At 41.2% G+C, this 27888-nt stretch overlaps 2 protein-coding genes across 5 annotated transcripts in view; one reads left to right on the top strand and one right to left on the bottom strand.

Moving 5' to 3' along the window:
- Positions 1–8334, top strand: part of LOC133661668 (reticulon-3-B-like) — a 28887-nt gene extending 20553 nt beyond the window's left edge. For all 3 annotated transcript variants that reach the window (XM_062065051.1, XM_062065052.1, XM_062065053.1), the window contains 4 exons: positions 3997–4066; positions 5964–6010; positions 6269–6327; positions 6401–8334. In XM_062065051.1, the coding sequence (XP_061921035.1) occupies positions 3997–4066; positions 5964–6010; positions 6269–6327; positions 6401–6449 (225 nt within the window). In that variant the 3' untranslated portion in view covers positions 6450–8334. The remainder of the gene's footprint in view (positions 1–3996; positions 4067–5963; positions 6011–6268; positions 6328–6400) is intronic.
- An 8265-nt stretch (positions 8335–16599) lies between these two features.
- On the bottom strand, positions 16600–27719 carry LOC133661679 (zinc finger translocation-associated protein-like). 2 transcript variants are annotated; one of them, XM_062065073.1, is made up of 5 exons: positions 27067–27719; positions 21633–22109; positions 21120–21485; positions 20435–20866; positions 16600–19176 (listed from the first exon to the last, which is right to left on the bottom strand). In XM_062065073.1, exons 1-5 carry the CDS (start codon positions 27257–27259, stop codon positions 18743–18745), a joined length of 1902 nt encoding a protein of 633 aa, XP_061921057.1. In that variant the 5' UTR covers positions 27260–27719; the 3' UTR covers positions 16600–18742. The 2 variants fall into 2 exon arrangements, with proteins under 2 accessions (XP_061921057.1, XP_061921056.1); XM_062065072.1 differs by having other exon boundaries at positions 16601–19215; positions 27067–27716.
- Between the last annotated feature and the right edge of the window lie 169 nt (positions 27720–27888).

Below are 27888 nucleotides of genomic sequence, written 5' to 3'. Positions count from 1 at the left end.
CTCAGGCTCTGTTTTTCTTCGGCTGCGGCTTTCAAACTGGATTTAAGAGGTCTTGTCTGGTTCGAAAGCATGAAAAGCTGTGCCTCAATACGGTAAAATTAAATGGCTCTGCAACTGCCATTCTCTGGGCACTGTAGTTGTGTAGTCCTTAACTCTGACACCATGTCATGAGGATGAGGAAGCTGAGCTTGTTATGTACACGACTCCCTCAACTGTCGCCACTTCAACACACATGAGCTAAATAGGCTAACATTAGCAACTCTTGTGACGCAGGGACCTCACATGACCTACGGTGGCCTACAAGATAATTCTCACAAGACCACAACTCTTATTTTCTGACATTCCCACAGTTAATGAACTAGAGTTATTTCAGCTGCCTGACACTTTATACATAGCGTGCTATCTATTATACCTGTTTTAAACAACTGACAGGGTGTAAAATACCATCTATTCAAGGTGTTAAATTATTTCAGCTTTTTTAAATGTATCTAAAGAATGCAAATACCATTCTGTCGTTTTCTAAAATGTTTCAATCAGTCATCCATTTCTGAACACCTGCATAATTTGCATTCCTAGTATGATGTAGAGCTGAAACGATTCCTCAAGTAATTTGATTACAAAATATATTCGAATAATTTTTGCTGCCTTCAGGCGTTGTACATTTTTATTTATTTTTTTACGGTATTTTGCCTCGTTTAGTAGTCAAAGCTCACGTTTCGGCCTGTTGTCCACACGCAGACGCATACTTTTGTCTTTAAAAACGCAGACTTTTACAAACCCTGGCCAAAGTGTAGAGATCCAAAACTCTCCACTCAGCATATGCGTGTACACGGCACACACGGAGACTTGTGATGACGTCACGGTTGTACGCTGTCATTTCCAAACTCAACAACACTGCCTTGCTGCCTTTAAACACACTATAAGAGGACTTAATGTATGTTTGAACGTGAACATGCTGCTCTTTTCAATCAACATTAATAAAAAGACACATCAAAATGGGCTTTGCGACACTCTCGCCGGCTCAAATGACAGTCAGCTGTTTTGTATACGATCGCTTTTGGACTTCCACCTGATGGGACAACTTTGACAAGCAAGACTTTTTGCTGTGTGTCATAAGAAAGATGCAACATTAGCTCATGTTTTTAGTCCTTGTTTAACGACAAATCTTGAAGTTAACTTACGTGTCTTGCTTCCATGAGCCGGGCGCGACCCTGCTCGCGCGTAAAATACGACAAAGAAACTAAAAAAAACAATGTAGCGTCCTCCTTGTAGTGTGTACTGATGTTAAAGACAATATACACTTCATGTACCATATCGCTATATCGATGATAAAATGCTTTATAATTCCATGAGAGTTTTGCAGCGGCACACGCTCGTCCGTGTGCTTTATATTGGCACTTAAACATGCAAAATGGTTTCCTTGGCTCGATAGTGCGTGCTAATTTTAGAAATAATGTACACTTCACTGCACATGTAATATATCACCATGTTGCTAAAGACGTTATAATTCTATGAGTGTTGGGTTTCAGCAGCACAGGTGTGCATTTACTCTTTAATAATGTACCCAGGAATCTGTGTGTAGGTGCAGGCTGTTTTAAAGATAATGTACAAGTCATTGTACGTCTAAAGCTGTGGTTCTTAACCTGGGTTCGATCGAACCCTAGGGGTGAGTCTGCCTCAGGGGTTCGGCGGAGCCTCCGCCGCGGAGGTCAAGACACACCTAACTCATCGTGTAAATAAAAACTTCTCCCTATCGGCGAATTATGGATACCCTCAGTCTTTGCGAGCAATCCTTTTCGAGGGTGCTGGACATAAAAACGAAGAAAAGGAACAGACCTTGCTGTGAAAATGACATGAGAGTGGCACTTGCCCAGGTGAAGACATGCATATCTAAACTGGTCTCTCAAACGCAACAGCAGAAGTCACACTGATTTGCAGGTGTGTATTTTGTTGTGAGTTCATGCCTTTGAACAAGGTGATGTTCATGCACGGTTCATTTTCTGCACCAGTAAAAAAAATATATAAATTTGTCTTGGATTTGAAAGAAAAAAAAAACATTTAATTTTTCACTAAAGAAGGGTTCGGTGAATGCGCATATGAAACTGGTAGGGTTCGGTACCTCCAACAAAGTTAAGAACCACTGGTCTAAAGTATATCACAATAAACATAATAGGAGGTCTATTGCCACCAAGTCAGCTATTGCTGCTTTTTTCAGGCTTCTGATTGGACAAAATGTGCATGAGAGCAGGTGTATGTGTTTGTGTGTATACAGTACATAGACAGTTTTGAAACTACACTTGTGTGGATGGAAATTGTTTTAACCCCAAATATGTGTTTTTAAAACTCCATGTTCGTGTGGACATGGCCTTAAAGGCACTACCTAATCCAATTTTTATGTTTGATATAATGAAAACTGTTCTTATTGTTTTATATTTGATACTAAGAATATCGTTTTATTTGAACTTTCTCAGGGAATATTAATTTTGAACAAATTTTATATATATGTTTTCATCTCAAACATGTTATGATGGCAAAATGAACATTGATTACTATTTTGCATGCAAAGAATGCAATTACTGCTGCATTCTTAACATTTAAAGCTGTCGTCATTATTAAGTGGTTTGTCTTTTTTATATTGTTTGTGTTGTTGGCAGGTTGAAAACAGCTCAGCGGATTTGCGTGGAGAAACCACCATTCAAACGGCACCGTATAATAATCATCAAAAACGCACGAGAGACAAGAACTTCGTATATATATATATATATACCTTTTTTTTTTTTTTCAGCAAAACATTTTTTTAGATTAATCGATCGGGATATTCGATAGAATACTCTATTACTAAAATATTTGATAGCTGCAGCTCTAGTATGATGTTTTTTTATTATTCCATGACGCCTTTTAACAAATTTTTAAATTGTATCCTGCTTAAAAAAATGTATCCTCCAGTCTGTGGCTGTTATAAGGCATATTTTTCAGAGATATGCATTTTTACAGGATATTTTAAAGAGATAACATTTAAAAAGTTACTTCTGGGTATATTATATTGATCAAGTAATTCTTACTTGGAGGGTTTTGTGGCCGGAAAAGAGGCGCTACCATTGACTCCATGGTTAGAATTAGGATAGTTGGGATTTTGCTATGGTTTATTTACAACTTAGAATGCATTTTTTTTAAAAAAGCATATGCGTTTTTGTCTTACATAAGGATTGTGAATAATAGGCAAAATTCCCCAAAATGTTTAAAACCCTTTAATAATTTTTGTACATCCTGTGAACGTGCTGTGGCAAAAGCAATAAAATGAATACATGTCGGGAATGTGACAAAATGCAAAAGTGGCTGGTAGGCTAATTAACAAAACCTGGTTAAAGCTTGTCAATTGGTAAACCCAGAGAGGTGTTCTGCAGCCTGTGCAAAAAGACTCCAAACTTTTCTCAATGGGCATCAATGCGGTACAATCACACATGCTATTAGCTAATCAATAGTCAGCCATTAATGGCAGGCAGCAGTTAACAATGTCTAATTTATTTTGGCGTGACCAACAAAGCAACTTCTGCTGTTATCGCCACAACTGTCAGCTGCCATCACTGCAAAAAATTTTTTAAATACAAATAAATTCTCAGATGAAACAGTCTTGCGAGACGATTTTAGTTTACAAGATAGTAATGTTTAATGTTAACTTTTAAACTATTCAATATTAGCATTCTTAAATGCTTACAATCGTGTCTATACAGACAGTTGTCAGCTTTTGACTATTTATAACAACTATCAGCAGTAGGACATGGCATGGGATTATAAACGGCATTAAAAAGCATTCAATTAGATTTGCTGTAGAAACCCTGTGAAGTCCAATTGATTTTTCCAGCCACATCTTCCAAAATTGGGAGCTACTGTGATTGATTTGGTTCTTTTTTCAGTTTAAAGCACATGGAGGTGAATTTTAAAGACTTATGGTGCTTAATTTTGCTAAGCCGCCTTCTTTGTTTGCTCTTTGTGCAGCTGGCTGTGGTCATGTGGCTGTTGACCTATGTTGGCGCTGTCTTCAATGGCATCACCATCCTCATCCTCGGTAAGACCAAGCTCGAGATGCCCTAATTTGAGAGCTAAAAGGCAGTCTTACGTGTTTCTGAATGCACTGTATAGACTATTGAGTAAGAAAATAACCAATTAAGTTACTTACCAGTAATGCATCATCATTTAACCCATTTACAGGAATCCAGTCTAGTCTACCGGTTAGTCATTTATAAACCTTGGCACCGTAAACGTACTTTACAAATAAAAGTATTATGTGCTCTGTCTGCACTCATAATTGTTTACATTAAACTTGTCCCATAGCACTCATAGATTGAAATAGTAGGAGGGTTATGCTGCCATGCCCGCATGCATACAGTAAGTCTCTCTTTGGCCTTTTTTACCATATTGGTTAAAATAAATTGTATTGTAATACTATAGCATAATAACTCAAAACAGACATGTGCCAGAAGTTGAATGTTGCCTCTACGCAGGTGACCCTTGCTCACGGTGTTCTTCTCAATACTTAAAAAGTGCACACATACATCGACATACATGGTCGACCGCTTGTGACCTCAAATTTGAGATACCAAGGGGTCGTTTCTATAAAAAATTGTTCAGTTTATGTTGTGTTGTATTGTTGTTGTTTGTTTTTTAAGTAGTGTGAGACACCACAACAGCAAAGTAAATGCTCTGTAGTTGGAATTAGAATTTACACACAGTGATGTATTACTCGGTGCAAAGTAAGTTTCAAGATAAAAGCATGGCAGTATCGACATGGATTCTACTACAACTCACAAACTAAACCCTTTTTTTTTTTTAAAGATATTTAGTCACCGAGAGAAAAATTAGTCCATGTACGAAATATTTATTATCATTGTACCGGTAGTCAAGTCTTACAAAAATCTCTTGAGTGACCTGCACAGGTCACTGCTGCGCACCTTTTGCGACACTGTGGTGGTTTCTGCTGTGTTCTATGCCGTCGTTGGGGTGGGGGCAGCACTGTCAGAGACTGGAACAGACTTAATAAACTCATTAGGAGAGGCTGCCCACTAAACAGCATTGAGGAGGTGGCTGTCAGACGAATGCTGACCAAGTTGACATCCATAACGGCACTGTGGAGGCCCTGAGTAGCTCCTTCAGCATTAGACTGTTACATCCACAGTGCAAGGAGAGCTATCTTTTCTACCCACAGCCATAAGACTCTACAACACACTTATGTGATTACTGTAATCTTTTTTTTTCATGGTGTGCAATACTGTTAGTTTTTTTTGTTGTATTTTATCTTCTGTCTATACATATTAGTGAGCAATATGTAGTATTTATGACTATTTTTTTTTGTTTTTCATTACACTTTACTTCTGTTACTGTAAAAACCTGCACTGCAACAATGTAATTTATCCATTGTGGGATAGGTAAGTCTTTTGCTAGATAAAAGTATAAAATATAATATGACATGTTGTCTTATTGACCCTGCTCCTTGTGTCTCTGATGAAAGTTAAAAGTTAAAGTCCCAACAATAGTCACACACACACACACACTCGGTGTGGTGAAATTATCCTCTGCATTTGACCCATCCCCATTTTCACCCCTGCGAGGTGAGGGGAGCAGTGAGCAGCAGCGGCAGCCGCGCTCGGGAGTCATTTTGGTGATTTAACCCCCAATTCCAACCCTTGATGCTGAGTGCCAAGCAGGGATGTAATGGGTCCCATTGTTATAGTTTTTGGTATGATTTGCCCGGGGTTTGAACTCACGACCTTCCAGTCTCAGGGCGGACACTCTAACCAGGCCACTGAGCAAGCCACAAGTACATTTGCAAGTAATTGCTATTTTTGATTTTAATCATGTCGAAGTGAGTCTGCCAATACGAAGGGCATCGACTTAAATGGGTTGCAATATATAGACCTATTATGTCAGCGTTTGCATCTTATTGCATTGTTTGTCCCTCTTTGCAGCTGACATCCTCCTCTTCGCTGTGCCGCCCATCTACGAGAAGAACAAGGTAAGGAGTTGGGCATTGTGTTCCACGCCATGAGGATGATAAAAGTCTGAGGCAGGCGCATGATGACATCAGCTGCCTGTCAGCGCAGCAGTGCGCTCACTTGGATGAGCGCGGTCTGCGTCAGACACTAAAGGCGTTCTTTGTCCATCCTGTTGTTGTGGCCTAACTAACCCCCGCCGAGAACATGAAGTCATCGCGTGAAAAAAACAAACAACCTTTGCCAAATAGTGAGCCATTGTTGTGCTCTCTCGCCTGCAGACCCAAATTGATCAGTACATCGACCTGGCACGTAACCAGATCAACACCACCATGGCCAAGTGAGTTGTGTGCGGCGCTGCATGTCATGTGACAAATTCTATGTGCTGTGTCAATTAACTCTTTCTTTTTCAGGTTGCAAGAGAAACTACCCGGCGCCGTGAAGCGCAGCAAAACTGAATGATTGACCTCAGTTAAAAGAAAAAGAAATCCTCAGTCCTCTTCATCACCCTCCTTGACTCCCCTCCCCCCTTAACGCCTCATCACCCACTCTCAACCAAGTACCACCTGTCTACACTGAACCTGACTAGCTAGGATCATCTCTGAGCTCCTCAATATTTAATGTCAAACTACTGAGCAGCTTCACTTGCAAGCATTAAAAAAAGAAGTGTGCCAGTGAGGAATGCGTGGCCATGACCTCTCTGTGTGGCCGTGGCCACATGATGGAGTGCGGGCAAGCGGAGCGTGGTCAAGTGAACTAGACTGAATCTATGACCTGGTTTGAAGGGTGCATGTTTGCGGCGCTTAAAGCAAATGTCTGTACTAAAAAAAAAAACTATTTCTGTAGAAGGTCAGGTAATGATGTAAGCCGGAAACATTTTTAGGAAAAACAAACAGTGTATTTAAAGATAAATCAAGACAAAAATGGATATATGCATACTAACCTTGTAGGTGTCATTGTGGCTATTCTCATCCTGCTGTCCCTGCTCTGCTTAGATTGAGTCCTCATTTTTAGAAGCAGGTCATGGGCTTGCTTGTAAAGCTGCACAGGCAGCAATTGGTGTGTAAGTTTCTGCAATGCACTGAACTTTTATGTTGAAACCCAGCGAGCAGGTGGAAATAAAAGCATTTGGAACACTGAGCCAGCTGTGATAATTTAGTCTAGTTCACCATCTTTGCAGCCAGCAGTCCTCGCTTGTGGTGCATGCATCTATACAGTACACTTAAAGATCTACTTACTGCTGTCACTGAGGAGAATGGAGCTCAATGAGCATCATAATTAGAAGCAAGTCAGGGATCAGATCATGAACCTGGGGGAAAGCGGTGTCCTTGATTGCTAACATTGCAATTAAAAGAAAATGTTAAATGTAACTCTTTTTAAATGCTTTACCGCGATTTTGAGACGAATACTAGTTTATGTAGCTTTTTGGAGTAAGGAGGCTGTTTTTCCCCCCAATGTTTTGGACTGCTGTAAGGCTCACACGCTTAGAAGCAAGTTCTCACCCTGAATATAGGCTGTATCATATTCCCCTTCTCCACTTAAGTTTATGTCCATTTTTTAATTGACTCGTGATCGTTTCAGTGGTTTGATTAGTTTTATAGCGCTGCAATTATACCGAAGGGAGTAAAATGAGGCTACGTGGCTGTGTTTCTGTTCATGATCCCAGACGTAAGTTTGCATGCAGTGAAAGTGGCTAATTATGGATGAGTGTCCTATCAATGCAGTCCAATGTGTCCGATCGACTACTATTACTTCTACTGCTAAATGTGTTTTCACTGGTCTGACATTCCGTGCCATGCATGCCATCTGTGGTGTCATCCCACCCCTCTCCTCATCATGCATCGTTTTTCATTCATACTTTGGATGCTAAAGCCAAATTATGCAGAGACTGTGTGCATTTCAGTTTGTCTCATCATAGATTATCAATTGGCATGATTATTGACGCTTTAGTTGCTTTAAAGCTTCCTGCAAGGCTCGATAGGTGTCCGCCATACAGAATCATAGCTGGCTTTCTTTTGAGTGTAATACTTCTATAAGTGCACACACACAAGCTATATAATGGATTATTACTCTTAACCAGTTTGCTGAAAGCATGTTGATTTCCTCGGTTCATTGGGAATGGGAGAGTGTGACAGGAGCGTTGTCTTTTTTTTTTTTTTTTTTTTTTTTTGGTCTCCCGTCAAGCCGTGTTGTGCTTTTGACCCGTTTGTACGATGTTCACTAAGATCAGCTCTGTTTTTGTATTAGCTAGGACTTTGGTTCTACTTTGAGAGAAAAAGAAAATTAAAAAGAAATGTGATTTCTGTATTCATGTCAAAGTGAAATTAATAAAAACACGTAAAAGGACTGCTCTCTTCTGCTTTGCTAAACCCTCATGAAAAACATAGTTTTCCAGCATGCACTGTTGCCTGGGATGGATAGATGATGCATCCAGGAGAGTTCGTACCGGTGTTTGGGTTGTGGGGAGATTTGATTTTTTTAAAGAATTGGCCAGCATGTAAAAATGCATGAAATGTTGTCACATGTAGACTTGACAACACATTTCAAGTCACATAACAGGGCCAAAGTTATGGTGCATAATAAAGATAACACGTTCGGGATAACAGTGCCTTTATCGGATGTGCACATTGGCCAACCTACTTGGACACAAATTGGAATGTACTGATAGTGAGGAATGAGGATTTTCAGAGCTGTGTTGTGAGTTTAAAAACATCTAAATGATCTAACTCCTTTCAGACTTCATAGAACTGCAACGGAAAATTTAAATTGTTTTGTTACTGTCTTAATCATATATGTTGTGAATTAAGTCATATTTTGGAGATATTTCCAGACATGCATTGGTTTAGCACTGGTTCAGTGCCGTTGTGATGTTAACGAGACTGTGATTGGATACTCGTCATTCCAAAATGAGTATCCATTTATAAGTTTCAATTTAGTAGGATGCAGGAAGTGTTGTGCCGTAGCAAGACAGCAGAGAAGGAGAACAAACCGTTGATTAGGTGGCAGATATATATTTGCAAGGCCATTTTCAAGAAGGATATTTAAAGAGAAACTACATCTTGTGAGACAATTTCGGCCAACCCCGGAAGCTAGCTCAGCTGTTCTGGCGATCAAATGCTCGTCATTTCCACTGGAATAAGCCGACTGGCTTATACGGCGTCGAATAGGTGCTACAAATTGTGAGTTCAAGTTTTTTTTTTTCACTTTTAATGTTTTTGGCAATTTGACAGTACCACATAAGATATGTTTTAATTGCTGATGCGTTTTAATAGATTTTTAAATGCGCCAGAAAATAACCTGTTATGTACACTGTTGATGTTATTCAATGCCCAGTAGTGCGTAAATGTGTTCCTGTATAGTATTTCTCCAGCAATGGTCATGTGGGGACATCAATTATGGTATTTTGAGATCATTGAAGTCTGACATCACTGAAGGCCTAGGTGAGAAACGCACGGTCCGCCACTGAAATCCTATAATAGCAAAATATATGCTACATTTTTTATAAGTCAATCAGATCACCTTGTTTGTTGTATAACAAAGAATTCAATGTGCTCTTGGTTTTTCTTGCACATTTAAGTTAAATGCTACATATTGACCTGTGTTCTATCTGAACCGCCCATACGAGTGAGCAGAACTGAAAGGCTTAAATGTCCAGAGTGTGTGGATGTTGGTTCGAATCAGATATGGATAGTTTTGTATATTGCCCATTCATTTTCAATAGGGGTAAATTCCTGGTAATCCCGGGAATTACCCGGTAAACACGCTGGCTTGAATGTCCAGGGCGAGCGCAGTGTGTGGATAATAGAAGGGTTGAAATCGGATGAGAAAAGTGGGATATGCAGTAGATTGTATAATGCCCATTCATTGTCAATGAATAGAAACTTCCAGGAAACCTGGGAATTTTGGGAAAGGGAAAATATGTTTTGCATTCAATATATTGGATGGGTAGTGTGGGTGGATTGTTTAAAGGTCGGAATAGGGTTTAGAAATTGTGCAAAATTTGAGAATATAGGGCATTGTAAAACTTTGAATATGTCCATTCATTTGAATGAGAATTTCCTGGAATTTCGGGAAACCCAGGAATTTTTGACAATATTGATACTAGCACAATTGTCCTAGATCAGGGGTCGGCAACCCGCGGCTCTAGAGCCGCATACGGCTCTTTAGCGCCGCCCTAGTGGCTCTCTGGAGCTTTTTCAAAAATGTATGATACATGGAAAAAGATGAGGGGAAAAAAATATGTTTTTTGTGTTAATATGGTTTCTGTAGGAGGACAGACATGACACAAACCTCCCTAATTGTTATAAAGCACACTGTTTGTATTAAACATGCTTCACTGATTCCAGTATTTGGCGAGCGCCCTTTTGTCCTTCTAATTTTGGCGGTCCTTGAACGCACCGTAGTTTGTTTACATCATGGGTGTCAAACTCTGGCCCGCGGGCCAAATTTGGATATCAAATTAACACTAGAGCTGGCCCGCCGATTATATTCAGCGGCAGTGCCGCGGTAACACCGTTAATTCTCATACTTGCTAATTCTCATACTTGCCAACCCTCCCGGGAGACTCTGAAATTTCAGTGCTCCTCCCAAAAAACGTCACTTCCGCTTTCCACCCAGTCCAGCGAATGCTGGCCCGGTCACATAAAATGTGCAGCTTCTCCACGCACACACATGTGAATGGAACTCATACTTGCCCAACAGCGATACGGGTTACACTGACGGTGCTCGTATAAATAACTTTAAATACTGTTAGAAATATGCGCCACACTGTGAATCCACACCAAACAAGAATGACAAACACATTTCGGGAGCACATCCGCACCGTAACACAACATAAACACAACAAAACAAATACCCAGAATCCCATGCAGCCCTAACTCTTCCGGGCTGCAATATACACCCCTGCTACCACCAAACCCCGCCCCCCCAACCCCGCCCACCTCAACCGACGCACGGAGGGGGCGCACCGTCAGTAACCTGTATCGCTGTTGGCCAAGTATGCCTTGCATTTACATGTTTGTGCATGCTATAGTCGCACATATTTTGTGATCGGGCTGTCACGTTGTTGGAATGGATGAAGAGCAGACGGGACGACAGCTCGTGGAGGAAGATAACGCAGTGCCTTTAAAGCATGCCCCCAAGACTGTGGTCCGGGTGGACTACGAGATATAATGACTAATGAACGACTTTGTTCGATAATGAAAGATGCCTCGGCTCAAAGCCTGAGCCCCAACATTAATTAACTAGCATCCAAGAAAAGATGGCAGGTATGTGGCTTGGGCACATCAGATTAGATCCGTGTGTCGCAAACTGAGCAGTTTAAAGTCCTGAATGGTTGGTTTATTCATTGTTATTTTATTTTCTAATTTATTAGCCTGTGGAAAAAGTTAATGTTGATATTTACCTCAGAAGGCTGCAAATAGAAAAGAGGCATTACATTTTTATTTAAATTGTATTTGATATGCCATTGATATTTTTTAATTATTATTATTATTATTTGAAACTGGATTTTGCATGTCACTATAAAGCAGTGGTTCTCAAACTTTTTTTGTCATCCCCCACTTTGGACAAGGGGGAGTTTTCAAGCCCCACCTGCCCCCATCGCCCCAACAGAACGCTAATGCCAAGCTTAACATTTTCAAATTTATTGAACATCGAGTAACATCAAGTTGTATACATTCAAACTCAATAACATAAAATAACATCAAGTTCAATAATAAATAAAATAACTGTGCAGCTGTGGTATAACTTGCATCAAGTTGAATAATAAATCAAATAACTTGCATCAAGTTCAATAATAAATCAAATAACTTGCATCAAGTTCAATAATAAATAAAACAAAAGTGTTATAACTTGCATCAAGTTCAATAATAAATCAAAAGTGTTATAACTTGCATCAAGTTCAATAATAAATCAAAAAAATTGTTATAACTTGCATCAAGTTCAATAATAAATCAAATAAAAGTGTTATAACTTGCATCAAGTTCAATAATAAATAAAATAAAAGTGTTATAACTTGCTTCAAGTTCAATAATAAATCAAATAACATGATGCATAATAATAAATAAAATAAAAGTGCCACTTTGCAATCTTTGCAAAAAAAAAAGGAGGAGCTATGCATTTTGGCAAGACAGGGCAAGTGAACAGGGGCGCCGCTAGGGATTTTGGGCCCCATGAAAAGAATCTTTACAGGGCCCCCAACACAGCGGCAACATTTTTTGATGCTATTTTACATACAATTATGCATTTTAATGGTATTCTGAATACAATGGAGTTAATTTTGAGTCATTTATTTGCTGCACCACTGATTCTTGAGACTGTAGTAAAATGTATTATATTTTGTATTGTATTATTATTATTATTATTATTTCAACACACACAGCTGCTCACCTCCTTCCTCCTGTGGGGGCACTGGGGCTGATTCAGGGGCAGGGGGACTTGGGGGCTGACAGACCGCTGCTGCTGGTGCTGGTGCACTTGACTCTGTTCAGAATGAGGCATCATTTTGACAGAGGGGAGATCAACTATTATTGAATAAGAACAGCTTGATAAATGTTTGACTGGATTGATTATTTAACTAATATAGCAGTAAAATGTAAAAATCCAGAGTTTTCTTGAGCTAACATGGTGAGAAACGTGAGCTAGCTTATTACCACAGACAGGGACAAAGTTAATATGCATAACTTTCCACCACAACTAACAAACCCACCTTTTTTTGGGAAATATTGGGTTACATATTGTCGACCCTTCAACTCCTTCTCTTATTTTATTTTCCTTTCTTTTTTGGCTGCCTGATTTTTGAGGCATACTCCGCTTTGCCCGCTGTGGCGCTGTCTGTCTGGGACAAATCGTGGTGCTCTACCTGCAGCTGATCCAGTCGGACTGAACCATTTTACGTAAATAGAGGGGGGGAAGGGAGGGCCCTGCAGGTGTTGATGCTTCCAAAACAAATAAAGGTATTGTTACCAGGACATGGAAAATAAAACATGTGTGATTATATGTTAGTTAATAACTTAGTGTCATTATTTTTTCTGTATTATAATTTCATCATCATTAGGGGCCTCTCTGGGCCCCCCTCCATCATGGGCCCCTAGAATCCGTCTCCTTTACCCCCCCTTTTCGGCGCCCCTGCAAGTGAACATGAGTTGTACAGTACTCCAGCATTAGTGGCTGCAATGAGCCTGTTTTGCATTGCACAGCTTTTCAAATCGGGGTTGCAGGCTTGACACTGCCACTGTTAAAACCTCATTGAGTTCGGGGCTGAGCTGGCTTGACGCGAGTGCTTCCCGGTGAATGACACACAGTGTGTCCAATGCGCATTTGGCGCAACCCTCTTTATTAGAGCCTGCAGCCCGTTTCTTTACCCTGCCATGGTCTGTGCGCCATCAGAGCAAAAGCCCACACAGTTTTCCCATTTAAGGTTGTGTTCTTTGAGGAAACTGTCCATTATCTCGAACAGCTCATCAGCAGTGGCTCTATTTTTTATGTATTTGCAAAACAGCAAATCCTCGCACAGTGACTCGCCATTCACAGAGCTTCCGCTTAGCCCCGCCCCCCTTAGTTACTGTTGCTATGTCTGTCAAACTTGCGCTCCTACCTAGAAATTTAAAGTCTACAGGAAAAATAAGTAATTTACATTTATTTATATAGCGGATTCCACAGACAGAATCACAAAGTGATTTACAGTGTGTATAGAAAATGAAAGCATAGTAAAAAAAAAAATCTTAAGAATATAATTTAAAAAAAAAAAAAAAAGTAAAGTGAAATTTCCTCCCGTTCCTCGCGCCCCACCTGTCATGTCTCTATTCCCCACCAGTGGGGCGCGCCCCACACTTTGAGAAACGCTGCACTAAGGAGAGTACTTGGCGAGAGCGTTTTGTCCTACTGATTTCGGCGGTTCATGAACGCACCGTAGTTGTGTGGCCTGTGACGTAGCAGTTTGTTTACATCAGGGGTGACCATTAGATCGATCGCGAGCTACCAATCGATTGGTGAGGGTGTGTCATTCGATCGCAAGGAATTGTTAATAGAAAAGTGGACCTAAACATTACTGATTATCAATTTTCACTACGACGCTACTTGGTTGACATCGAGGATCTTGTGCGATGACGCTGGCTGCTGCGAGCTTAGTAAGAAGAACAAAACGACCGTTCGGAACGTGAGAAACACTTTATTTCAACAAACTCACTCTCCATACCGGCTGTCAAAACTGTAAAGACCGACCGCACAGTTCCTGTTTACACAACAAAAGTGCTGCTCTATCCTGCCTGCGCTAACAAAATAAAAGTCTCAAACTATCGCATACAAGCTAGCAGCTAAGGAGCTCCTTAGCTGCTAGTTAACTCCAATGTGTCTTATAAACGGTATAAAAATGAGTATGGAAGATGGACAAATAAAAAGCTAAAAACAGCTTCTTTCATGTGGTGTTGGAAAGAGAGGAGGACTTTTTACAACCCACAATGTAAATTCAAAGTTGTGGAGTTTCTCAGCAACTACTGCGAATCCTGTCTGATTCCAAGTAACGCAAGTCATCAGTATAAGGTAATACACTAACAAGTGTGTGTGTGTGTGTGTGTGTGTGTGTGTGTGTGTGTGTGTGTGTGTGTGTGTGTGTGTGTGTGTGTGTGTGTGTGTACACAGTAGGCCAAACGTTTGGACACACCTTCTCATTTCAATGTGTTTTCTTTATTTTCATGACTATTTACATTGTAGATTGTCACTGAAGGCATCAAAACTATGACACCTGTGAAGTGAAAACCATTTCAGGTGTCTACCTCTTGAAGCTCATCAAGAGAATGCCAAGAGTGTGCAAAACAGTAATCAGAGCAAGGGGTGGCTATTTTGAAGAAACAAACAACAATGTAAATAGTCATGAAAATAAAGAAAACCCATTGAATGAGAATGTGTGTCCAAACTTTTTGCCTGTACTATATATATATATATATATATCTTTCAACATGGCGTGGTGTAAGTTGCAAGTAAGGTGGCTGTTGCAAACAAAACAAATACCTGTGCAGCAGATATTGTGAAACATTAACAACATTAAATCCAAATACCACACCCACCTCACAAATAAGAGTCTAATATCACTAATATAGACACTTATAAGATGGTTTGAATATTTTGCGGCTCCTAACAGATTTTTATTTTGTATTTTTGGTCCAATGTGGCTCTTTGAACATTTTGGGTTGCCGACCTCTGACCTAGATGATATGAATGGGTTGGTTTTGGAATTTTTAGGATCGGTTAAAAAATGTTGACATAGTTTGAATTGAAAATGGGTATTTTGGAATACCTGGATTTTCGGGAAAACCAGGAATTTATACCAAAAAAAAGACCAATGTTTTTGAAGGTGGAATGGTCAAAAACGGTTGAAAAATGTGGACTGTGAAAACTTTCCAGGAAGAGGTGAAAATAGGGCTTTGGATAACCGGGAATTCTGGGAAAACCTGGAATTTTTTTAACTTGGAAAATGATATTTTGATTTTCCAAGGTGATCGGAGTGTGAGGATGACGGAACAGTTCGAATCGGGTGAAAAATGTGGGTTGAGCATGTTTGAAAATTGTCCCATTTATTTTCAATGGGCAAAATGTCCCGAAAAGCCGGGAATTCTGGGTAATACGGGATATTTTTGAAACATTTTCACAGAGCTCAGGATTCCCGATCGAGCCGAACGTTTTGATACTTGAACGTTTGCGATCGGATGAAAACTGTGGACTGTAGAGTGCGCCACACTTTTGCGGTGGAATAATAATAAACAGATATGTGTGAATGCCCTAGCATTCACACAATGATACATCATTCACATGATAATACTCTGACTTGTTAAGTAGTTAATCGTAAAAAAGGAAACTAATTTGGTGTATTAAACTTGGCGCTGTCAAGAACACTGAAAAACAAAACATTGAAGGTAACAAATAATGGGGTAGAGGGGCCCACACCGATATTCTTTCAGGGAGCCCAGAATTCCTCGCAACGGCCCTGACTGGGGTGTCCAAATGTTTTCCATCAAAGGCTGCATACTAAAGCCATCCAACCATTTTCTACCGCTTGTCCCTCTCAGGGGCGTGGGTTCGCTGGAGCCTATCCCAGCTGCACTCTGGCGTAAGGCGGGGTACACCCTGGACAAGTCGCCACCTCATCGCAGGGCCAACACAGATAGACAGACAACATTCACACTCACATTCACACACTAGGAACAATTTAAAGTTGCCAATCAACCTATCCCCAGGTGCATGTCTTTGGAGGTGGGAGGAAGAAGGAGGGAACCCACACTTAATTTTTAATAGTTTAAAAATAGTTAAAAACAGTATATAGTTAAATACAAAGCTTTGTAGTATGAATTATTAGTATCAACCTTGCAACTTTTCCTCTTTACATTGGGCTTCTCGCTTTGTTTTCTCTATTTTGTTAGGAGTTATGTCGTTTTGTGAGTTTATTGCAGCCCCAGCGTGATGGAAGTCAACACGCAATGCATTCTGGGACAGCTATCCAAAGGAAACATTTTAAAAAAAGACAACCGGCACCCATTGACGGTTGTCGGTGCCAGGAAGACAATTACAGCAAGCTTGACGACACAGTCACGTTTTTATGTTCAAAGGAATGTTTCAAAAGTCAAGTCTCCAGGTGCTGAGTATAATACGTATTTATTGAAAGGCGAGAAGTGAGATGACCCTCTCCCATGGAGGCCACGTACAGATGACAGGCAAGTTGACGTCACAAAAACACGAAGATGCAACAAGTCAACAATTTGTTTGAAATCATTTAAGTGCTGTGTTAAAACTCTTGGGAGTGAAGCAATGCATGTTGTTTAATTGAAGTGTATCAATGGAGTTGGAAAGAGGACTTGTGTGAATCACAATATTTGCTGGTCACTTCTTGTTACACTCAATTTAGCAATCCTCTCTCAATCATTTACATAGAACAAAATTCAGTGCCACTTAACGCAAGTCACACTCTGGGACCGACAAAATCAAATAAATTACTACTTCATTTCAAATATCAACTAATAAATTGTAACAATTCACTTGAATGTTTGTAGTTTGGCGACTTCCAATCGGTAAGCTATTACCGATCTATTATTTTTCCTCTGGCATAGTACTAAAATATTTCCAAACTGGCTCAAATACAGGAGGTCCTCGGTTCACAAGCGAGTCCCGTTGATACGACACGTTGCAAATCGATTATGTTGACGTCAGATGAAGTCACTATCACAACACAAAACATAAGAAGGAAATATAATATACAGTAATTAAAATATTAAATATAAGGATTAAATGAAACTGTAATAATAATAAAAAATATCACTGGATTTCTTTAGGGGCAAATTCTTCTCACGTTGAAGGATACTATCTTTATCCTTGATGATGATTACGGCGGCTTGACCAGCCATGTGGCCCCTGCTGGCGTTTCTCCCCTTTTAATGCATTTTTGCGATATTTGATTTCACTTAAATGGTGTTGGTGGTTTTCCTTTTCTCCAGCGGGAGAATCTGCCTTACGCTGAAGTGAGAGCCATAAAGAAGGGCGAAAGGTTGGCGAGGGAGAACAGCTATATGCACAATTCCTCCACCTTAAGAATGAAACGACTCCTCAAACCAAAACTGCTTGTGTCTAAACCATGTTTTTAAAGTAATTCATGAGAGTGTGTTGCCGCTACAAAACGTCGCAAACCAAGGACCACCTGTAATGTCATTTTTGTTCCGTATTCCTGCTTCCTAAAACCACTTTGGGAACAATGACAGAATCCCTGAGATATTTTCCGGGTCAGGAAGTGAGTTTTCTTTCTAATTTCTTTGTCTACTTGAGTTGCATTCGTTCATTTGAAAATTGGGTGTCAAGAGTTTGTTGCACTTGCATGTGTGGTCTTACAAAAGTAAAAGAAATGGTAATATTTCTTACGTTTACACCACGTTTTGTGCAGCTTTAGGCCAAGATGGTTGGATGATGGAGGCCAGCGGAGAGAACTCTAGTATTACAAGTGTTGATGTAAACAATGTATTAAATAGATGCAAAGTCCTGCTGGAATTCATTGTCTTAATCAACACTAGTTCACGCAGTTCATTCAGGCGGCCGCACAGAAGGGATGGTCCATACATTTGTGGGTAAAAAGTGCTGATTCTCATATATTTTTTTCTTCCGACGTCCTGAGAGTTGAAGATCAAAAACAAATACCTCAGATCGCTTCCTTGGGAGGATTCCACGACAGGTAGGTGGTCAATACTACAACTACACTTTTTCCATTAAAAAAAAAAAGTCCACAGCCTGGGTCACTTTAGATGATGCTGCAAGATTGGTGAGGCTAGCAGCATGCGGACTAAATCCAGTCTGACCGAGCTGACGTCTTAGTGTGCGTTCACACTTGTCATTTTTGGTCCGGTTTAAATAAATAAGTACTTAAACAGGATGTTGCCCGTTACAGTTTGGCAATGTTGTCAGAAATGCCATCTCCAAGTCCAATCGAGGCGTGACTTTTTTTTGCATATGTTTAACAGAGACCATTATTTGATCTGCTGACAACAATCAATGCCAAACCATAGCACACTAAAGTAACCACCATTGGACCTTTTTTTTTTTTTTTTTACATTTTCGTTCCGGACCAGAGCACTAGACTACAAGTGTGAACGCACCTTAACAAAGCAGAGCTCAACTGACTGTATTCTGCGGCCTTCAGCATCTTGATGTCAAAATGACTCTTTGTTGCAATGTGTGCATGCACTAGAGTCTGTCATAATGTGACCAGTTAGAAGTCTTTTCTATGTGTCAACATGGGTTGGGGAGGTGCCTATGTCGGCGCGCGCGTGGTCTTGGGACAAGAAACAGTCATCCGAGTGGATGAAGTGCATGGAGTTCTGGTCATAAGTCAGCATGGCGTGCTGCTTGTCCTCTGCGCTGTAACAGAGGGAGTGGGCGTGCACCTGCTGGATGTGCCTCTTGATGGTGCTTACCTTCAGCGTAGCCAACGTGGCTCCACACACCATGCAGATGAGCCCGTGTCTCTGGCAGTCGTAGTCCATCAGGAAGTCTGAGCGCCAGCGCGCCTGATAGTTCCGCCGCTGGTCCTTCCCTGGGTAGTGGCTGTGACGGGAGGTCGTGGCTTTGTCCTTTGCTGCGCTCTCATCATCATCATCCTCCGTCGTCGCTTGGCTGCATACTTTCATGTCAGGGGAGTCGTCCTCATTCGGGCCTCCTGTGGTATTTAGGACAGCAGCTTCACTTGAGCTAATTTCTGCAGATTGAGGAGGTAAAATAGTGGTAGAGAGGGTGCTTTTGTGGTTATACAATCTTGCCAAAAAACATGAACAGGAAGCATAAGCTAATCTTTGTACTAAACACAAGTCCTTCCTGTCACTCAAGACCTTCAGTTTATCAGTATGTGGAATTAAATTATGGAATGGATTAAGCAAAGAAATCAAACAATGTACTAATATGATCCACTTCAAGAAACTCTTCAAATTTAAAGTGTTTACAAAGTACAAAGAAGAAGAACCATGATAAACATTCTGAATTGATTTAATCCATCCATTAATTTTCTAGATAATCTTACTCATCTCACCATATGAAACATAAATTACTTCACTAATTATTTATGTATTTTTATTGTTATTACCTATGGAGTATATTGTGAATACATTGAGAACAGGAAGTGAAAAAAAGTTTTAGCAACTGCTATGTAAAGGAAAAGGGGTAGGATTATATAAGCTCCGCTTCTTCCTACTCCTTTTCGAACATGTTGGATAGAGAAACTGGAAATTGTGATGTACCATGTTGTATGCATGCATGTTCCAAATAAACTCAAACTCAAGTCATTTATGTTGCCATCATCCAGAGGATGTGAATACTTATGTACATGTGATTTCTTAGTTTTATTTTTAATACATTTTAAAAAATCCCCCAAAACATTTTTTTCACATTGTCATTATGGGGTGTTGTGTGTGTAGAATTTTAAGGACAAAAAATAATTTGGAATAAGGCTGTAACATAACAATGTGGACAAAGTGAAGCGCCGTGAATACTTTCCGGATGCACTGTATCATCTCTGTCATTCGTGATGTTTGCGGCGTTCTATGTGTTGAATGTTGATTTCTCCACTGAGCGTTTTACAAAGTTTAACTTCACCTAAATGTCCTTTTTTACGCGGTGCCATGCTTGGGAGATCTACAAAGTGCGAAGAACGATGTTTTCCCTTGTCGGTGTATCTATAGCGGCAGAAGATTACATCTCATACAAGGCACACTGCATTCATGCACCTATTCCAGCAACTGTATTTTTCCACCGAGCACGCTGTAACTAGTTCTCGAGCTAATCTGTTTAAGAGCCAAAGTTTTGTTTTGGAATAGTTTATGGCAGCATGGAATGTTGTAAACCGACGACACTTGAACTTTTAAAGCTTTTACTGTGAAATACTCCAAAATGAAAGGCTGTGAAGGAGTGAGTGACGCCCTCACCGTCTTGTGCTGTGGTGTGGTCAGTAGAATAATCTTTGGTCCAGGCTGCCGCCATTGCTTCTCTTTCTTGTCGACTTAGGCCGGTGGTTTCGGGATGACATTCCTGGATGTGCTGTCTGAAGCTGCTGACCTTGGTCTCATTCAGAACCTGAGAGCACACCATGCAGTAGGTCCCGCGGCCCTGGGGCCCGTACGCTATTAGGTAGTCAAGGCGGAGCCGCCAGGGGTTGCCCCCGCGCAGGCGTCGCCTCCTGGGCTGGTGCAGGGGCTGCAGTCCCGCCGGAGTTTCCACCCCGCCATCTTCGCGGATGAGACAAGCATCTTGAGACAGTGAGCCGTCCACTTCCTGGCTCAAGTCAGAGTTGGTGTGATTGGACTCAAAGTTGTCGTCTTTGGTGTTTGCCTCAGATTTTATTGAGAGTTCACGCTCATCTGTTACAAAGAAAGGGAATAAACAAATTCTAAATAGTCAACAACTACAGTGTGACAAAGCATTACAGTACTTGTTCTGGGTTGATTAATGGCTCTGCGGAGTTCTTAGTTGGCCTATGGAATGTTAAGGCTGCACAGCTCAATCTGTTACCATAGCAACACTGGGCCACATAAACTTGGATGGATTTGTGCTGATGACATCAGCCTGTCAGCACAAAGAAACAAATATTTCAAATTGTAGAGGTTTTCTCACTGTGAGTCTGAGCCCAGGCCTGCAAGATGCAGTGCTTCTCCTCCGAGCTGTAGACCAGCGAGTCGGGGTGGGTGTCCAACACGTGACTCTTGATGATGTCCAGGTGAAGCGAGGGCAGCTGGGCTCCGCACACCATGCACAGCAGTCTACCGGGCTCTGCCTCATACTCCATCAGGAACTCTTGCCGGAACCAGGAGTGCAGCGAGGCGTTCAGGTACAGTTCCAGGGTGCGCGTGGAAGGCCCGGCTACGTCCTGCTCAATTTTCACCGCCGCGTTCTGAGTTTCTGCTGCCTCAAATTGAGGAGAGGGGCTGAGAGCGAGTTGCTGCTGCTGCTGCTGCTCAGAAGCTAGAGCATGTGCAGCCTCTGCAAAAAAACAGTAAGATGTGTAATTATTAGGCCTTTGCTGTGATACCACTAGTGGGCAGTACAGATTAATGTGGAAGAAAACAAAACATTCAAATTTCAGGTTTAACATGTAGAAATAGTCCTAGTGCGTAAAGTGTTACACACCCGCAGCATGATGGCTCGAGTCAAGCGAGTCGTCATCTCTCTGAGGCGAGGGTCCGTATGAGTTCTGACTTCCCCCGAGGTTCAGGTGGCTCTCCCACCCTGAGCGGATCACCTCTTTGTCGGCGGCGCTCCACAGCAGCGAGTCCGGGTGCTTCTGTCTGATGTGCCTCTTGATGGTGCTGAGCTTCAGGGTGGCCAGCGAGCTGCCGCACACCATGCAGATCATCCCGTGCCGCTCGGGGTCAAAGTCCATCAGGTACTCACTGCGCCAGTACTCGTGGTAGTAGCGGCGGTGGTCGCGGCCCGGGATGCGACTCATACCTGGCCTTGAGGCGCGCCGCACCCTGGCTTTGCGCCTTGAAGGCCGGGGGTTCGGGGAGAGGAGGAGCGGCTGGTTGGGATCTTCAGTGATGCTCCAGTAGCTGGTGCCTGCCTCTGACTCTTCGTCAGCGTGACCATTAGCAAAAGTGTCTTCCTCTGAGAGAGCCAAACAACAACACAGATCCACTTTTAATGTCCATCACCCATCCAAATCAGGTTTAAGATACAGTGTCAGAAATAGAGGTCCATTTCTGTGTGTCAAGGTCCATTCATAAAACACAGGAGGACTAATTATTGGACTGCAATTTGTACCTTTTTAGGGGCAAAAAACTGCACCCCTAATGCTGCATATAAGTGCTTTCCCATAGAAATGTACACCTAATAGTCAAGTCTATTTTATAACCCAATGTCTTGTCTTCTTGTCACTTAATGCTAAGCTAACTGGCCAGTTAGCTTGTGATTGATAAATTGGAGAGGAACCATTCATCTGAACCCTCCATTTTCTACCGCTTGTCCCTTTTGGGGTCGCGGGGGGTGCTGGACCCTATCTCAGCTGCATTCGGGCGGAAGGCGGTGTACACCCTGGACAAGTCGCCACCTCATCACAGGGCCAACCAACACAGATAGACAGACAACATTCACACTTACATTCACACACTAGGACCAATTTAGTGTTGCCAAAAAACCTATCCCCAGGTGGGAGGAAGCTGGAGTACCCGGAGTGAACCCATGCAGTAACGGGGAGAACATGCAAACTCCACACAGAAAAACCCCGAGTCCGGGACCTTCGTGTTGTGAGACACATGCACTAACCCCTGTTTGACCGTGCTGCCCACATTTGAACCAATACGACACAAATTCCCGGTATCTGGGACTCGATACTGGTACTCAACAGTCCCAATTTTCTGTATTTTGTGTGTGATCGTGTGCGGTTCATTATTTTAATAATGAAACCAATTTTCTTTATTTAACATTTAACACTGAATTAATGCCGTACAGTTGAGTCATTTGCATGTATGCATTAATTTTAGTTTGTCCGAGCTATGTTGTCGTAGTCTGTTTTGCTACTACTTTTAACGTGCCAGTCTTGTCTTTTGTTGAACCTTCCTAAGGGTTTGCCGGTAACATTAATATTGCACGTATTACATACCAGTTGTACACCTTAAACACTAATAATCTCACCAAGTGTATATTTCAAATTTCTCTTCAAAATATCTAAACAAACTTAATACAAGTCACAATCCCCTGAAAAGTATTTCTTCTGTGAGAAATAAGAACTTGTTTTTAGGTATTAATCTTCTGAGGAAAAAAATACTACGTTTGAGCACCTTAACTTTGTTATAAGACACAAAACCTAACAATACTAGTCAGTATTGCGAATAATTATTTTTAATTGCTAATTTTGAGATCACTTTTAAGTTTTTAAAGTTTAAATACAATGGTATACTTTCAAGAAATCTTACCAAAAACAATTTGGATTTGTTCCATTGGCAGATTCTTAACTTGTATTTTTTTTTTTAACTAGTATTTTTTTTTAAAACTTGTATTAATTGTTTACTCTTTTTAAGAGGGGCATTTGACACAGATAGACAGACAACATTCACACTCATATTCACACACCAGGGCCAATTCAGTGTTGCCAATCAACCTATTCCCAGGCGCATGTCTTTGGAGGTGGGAGGAAGCCGGAGTACCCGGAGGGAACCCAGCGATGATTTGATTTGATTTTGGATTTTTATTAAGGATCCCCATTCGCTGGTTGCCTCAACAACCCACTAGTCTTCCTGGGGTCCACAATTCAATACAATTACAAGTAAAAGCATATAATTATATGATGAGTTAGCGACTTGTCCAGGGTGTACCCCGCCTTCCGCCCGAATGCAGCTGAGATAGGCTCCAGCACCCCCCGCGACCCCGAAAGGGACAAGCGGTAGAAAATGGAAGGATGGCATTTGTTCCAGTGTAATTTTGATGACCAAATTCGGAAGTATTGAAATTGCCATGTAAAATTGCTAATGCAAATCAGCAGCATATATGTGGAAGTAAATTAGCATCGAGCTAGCGGATTTTGAAAAGTGAACGTTTTATATTAGGAATGCTTGATTTGTTGGCATGAAAAAAAAAACATTACCTCGAGGCAATCTGCTACGAATATGCTCGTTTGCCCGACAAGTGCTTGAGCCGATCCCATGATGTCACGTGTAACAAAGTAAATGTGGTACTGTTTGACTTTACATGAATTGGTACACTATAGTACTGACGGAATTTGGTCGGTACCTATAAAAGTACCAAATTTGGTACCCACCCCTACTTGTGACATCTAAGGGCGTGAACCTGACAGATAACTATAACCTCATACCTTAACCCAAAAATGTAAAAAAAAAAATATAACTGTGGAAATAATGAAATATTTAAATGCATGTTTAAAAAATCAACTAGACATCATTCCTCACCGGTTGTCCTTTCTAGATCTTTTATAATCAATAATATCATTTCTAATTCATATAATCTTATGCCACACCCAGAGACTCTCCATGACACTCTGATTCTCTACCTGTATTACAGCTCTTCCAATTGTTAAAATTGTAGTTTAAATAGTAATAACAGGCTAATACATATTTCACTAATCATCACTTTATGACCTTAACTGAGCTTTTCAGTCTCTCCAATTGCATTGCTTGAAAAGTCTCACTACTCTGTGTAATATCGTCTTCATAAGACCTTTTAAACATCATATCTAATATAATGTCATATATGTTGACATATGGCCGTGTAGGATTAGGTGTTGTGTAATTGTTACACATGCTAAGATTACTCTTTTAAAAAACAAACAGCAAGTCTTGCTGCTGTTTCAAACTTTTTGTGGTGGTGTAATTTTACTGATTTTTAAAGTGACCGTGCCAAGATTAAACTTCACTCAAAAGACATGGTTTCTAAATATGGATGAAAACTAACGGCTATACGTTATAAACAAGTCATATCTATGGACATTGTTTTATAGATCCCCTGTAGTGTCTCGAGTCAGAGCCGCAGACTGAAAACACGAGAGTCAATGATTTCAAAATCAAACATTTTACTCCTCCTCTGTATATAATTTTTGAGTGAGACAAATGCGTCCGTCTCCAATATCGGAGGACACACATCTGCCTGGTTCTTACACCTATGGAGACACCCATCCATCTATTCATTTGCTATAACACTTATTCTCATTCTGGTCACTGATGAGATTAAGCCTATCCCAGTTGATTGAGGATGAAAGGCAGTACCGACCCTGGAGTGTTTACACATGGTCGAAATCCTTGGTACACTTACGCCAAAGAAAGAAAAACCCACAAGAATCACTAAAATGTTTGGAAAGTCACAAATGGATAAAACAGAAGAAGTTTTCTAAAAATAACAAAATAAATCAGGCATTGCTTTTAAATTGTGGACTGAGTGAACTTTTTCAAAAAACACATGACAATTGCTTGGCACCCTTTTGCTCTAAATATTTTTCCCAATCAATTACTGTACTCAAGCGCTTCCTGTATTTCTCAATAATCTAACTATCGCCTGCAACCGTTGTCAGGTTTCGTGGATGCCTTCTGCAGACTGTACATTGCAGCTATTTCCACAATGTCCAATTAGATTTAAAACAGGCCAATTCAGAATATTTCAACATTTGGCCCTTAGTCTTTTTTGGGTGTTCTTGGCTCTGTGATTGGCTCATTGTCCTGTTGAAGGACACATGATCTGCGACAAAGAAACCGTTTTCTGCAACACATTTTGCTCCAGAATGCTTTGGTAGTCTTGAGATGTCGCAACATCCTGTGTCGGAAGCGCATAACCTCTATGTTACACGGGATGTTCTTAAGTCTGTATGCTTCATCTCTGTGTCTGCAAACATACAACCGATGTGATCTGCCAATAAGCTTCAGGCTTCAGTATATTTTTTAAATTATTACTAGTTGTGATACTTTCTTTGTTTCACAGAATGGTACCAACAATTGTATTCACGTCTGTATTGAACAACAATTCACACTCATGCACTGTTTAGATTGTCCAATTAGCCTAACATGCATGCAAGGTAGTACCATGAGATAACCCTTGCAAGAACATGCAAACTAAACAAATTAAAATTCTGATCTCCTGACTGAAAAAGCAGACCTGTTAACCACTACAACCCTAGTTATACTATAGGGCAGGGGTCCCCAACCTTTTTTGCACCATGGACCGGTTTAATGTAGGCATTATTTTCACGGACCGGCTTTCCACTTGTGCCAGAGAAATACAGCAAAAATAAGTGCATGAAAAATACAACTCACTATAACGCTTGTTTCTTTGCAATGAGATCCCCAGCAGGTTGATAGTAAACTGCAGTAGGAAAACAGCCTTTGGCTACAATTTGTCACATTTCTATTTTTATATGTACATTAATGTGCATCGTATCATGTCACAACGTTATAACAAATATAACAAATGGCAACTTCCTATGAGGAGTTTTATTGTACATCTATAAACAAGCTTATTGGTGTGTCTAGTGGGACAGGCGTAAGTTAGTTGGAGAAAATGCAGTCAGTTATAAACTATTTAATGTTTCTGTGCGGCCCGGTAGCAAATGCGTCACAGACCGGTACCGGTCCCCGGACCGGAGGTTGGGGACCACTGCTACAGAGGATCGGAGGGTGCTAGAACAAATAAACATTTTCACCAAAAAAAAACGGATTGTGGCCCAATGTGATTTTTTTGGGGGCCCTGAATTCCCGGCGGCGCCCCCTATATCACGTTGCTGCTGAAAGAAACTTGTACGCACTGTCAACTTTGCGTGGCAATCTGTAAACATTGAGTTGATATTAAGAAGCTCATAATGTCATTGCCATGTTTAATTCCTTACATATGTTCTATGAAGTCTTTGAAGTCTTTAATAATGGTTTATCGTTAGGAGTGATAGTTCCACCATCCTCCGCTAGAGGGCGCCCGTGTACGTGCCATGGCGCCGTTGAGCCTTTGTTTACAGGAGCCACACAGAGGGGCCAAGCCGATCTAGCGTATTGTCCCCGACGACAATCCGACGACAATGGCCGTCCATTTGACAGTACCACGCAACAACAGAAAGTGTGAAATGTACCATTACCTCCCAAGTCACTGTGTACGTGGGTCGTTTCTTCCTCCTCCCCGCTGATTATTATTAATGAGAGCAGCTTAGCCTGTTCACCACGGCGGAGGTCCACGGGCTCGCTGTCCCCGGGCGCCGTGTCTTCCATCACCGGCCCGGCCGCGGTTTGACGCCTGGGCCGCTCGCCGTCCTCCTCGTCGGAGTGGGACATGTCACTCGCACACGGACGTGTTGGCGACACGCATCTGGCATCGCACAGCAGCACTAACGATGTGTGTGTAGTACGACGTGCGTGTAGGGCATCCAAGTTAACTTTTCACCAATTCACACCAACAACATGGATCCCGAAAAACACACACGAGCCGTTAAAAAACGTCCAGTTTCGTGTCCAAAAAAAACCCCCCGCCTGGGCCTCCAGTCATGTATTTTAAGGCTCTTGCTTGTCTTCGGGGTGGGGAGCCGGACTAGGGGCCCCTGGGGCTCCTTAAGGGGCTCCTGGGTAAATTTAAAGAGACAGTAGCGTCGCTGACGAGAAGCCCACGCCGCCCAGTGGGGCAGCAGGCAGCTAATGCAGATTAATCCGTTGGTTCCAGTAATGCTCTTGTCACAAGAACCACGACATTTGGTTCTGTTCAAATGCAAGCATCCATGCTATGTGTTAGCATCGTTGCATGGCGTTTGTTTTAGTACTGTGTAGTAAACATGTTGTGACTTCAAAGACCATCTCTGCTCCTTCAACAATATGACTTCTTATATGTGATAAAGTAAGTCAGTGTTTTTCCAAAAATTTCTGAGCCAAGGCACATTTTATTCATAGAAAAAATCCGGAGGCACACCACC

Source organism: Entelurus aequoreus, linkage group LG12 (assembly GCF_033978785.1).
Source record: "Entelurus aequoreus isolate RoL-2023_Sb linkage group LG12, RoL_Eaeq_v1.1, whole genome shotgun sequence".
In the NCBI taxonomy this organism is placed as follows: domain Eukaryota; kingdom Metazoa; phylum Chordata; class Actinopteri; order Syngnathiformes; family Syngnathidae; genus Entelurus; species Entelurus aequoreus.
Note: the sequence above shows the minus strand (reverse complement) of the source record. Positions and strands in the feature narration are given on the sequence as shown.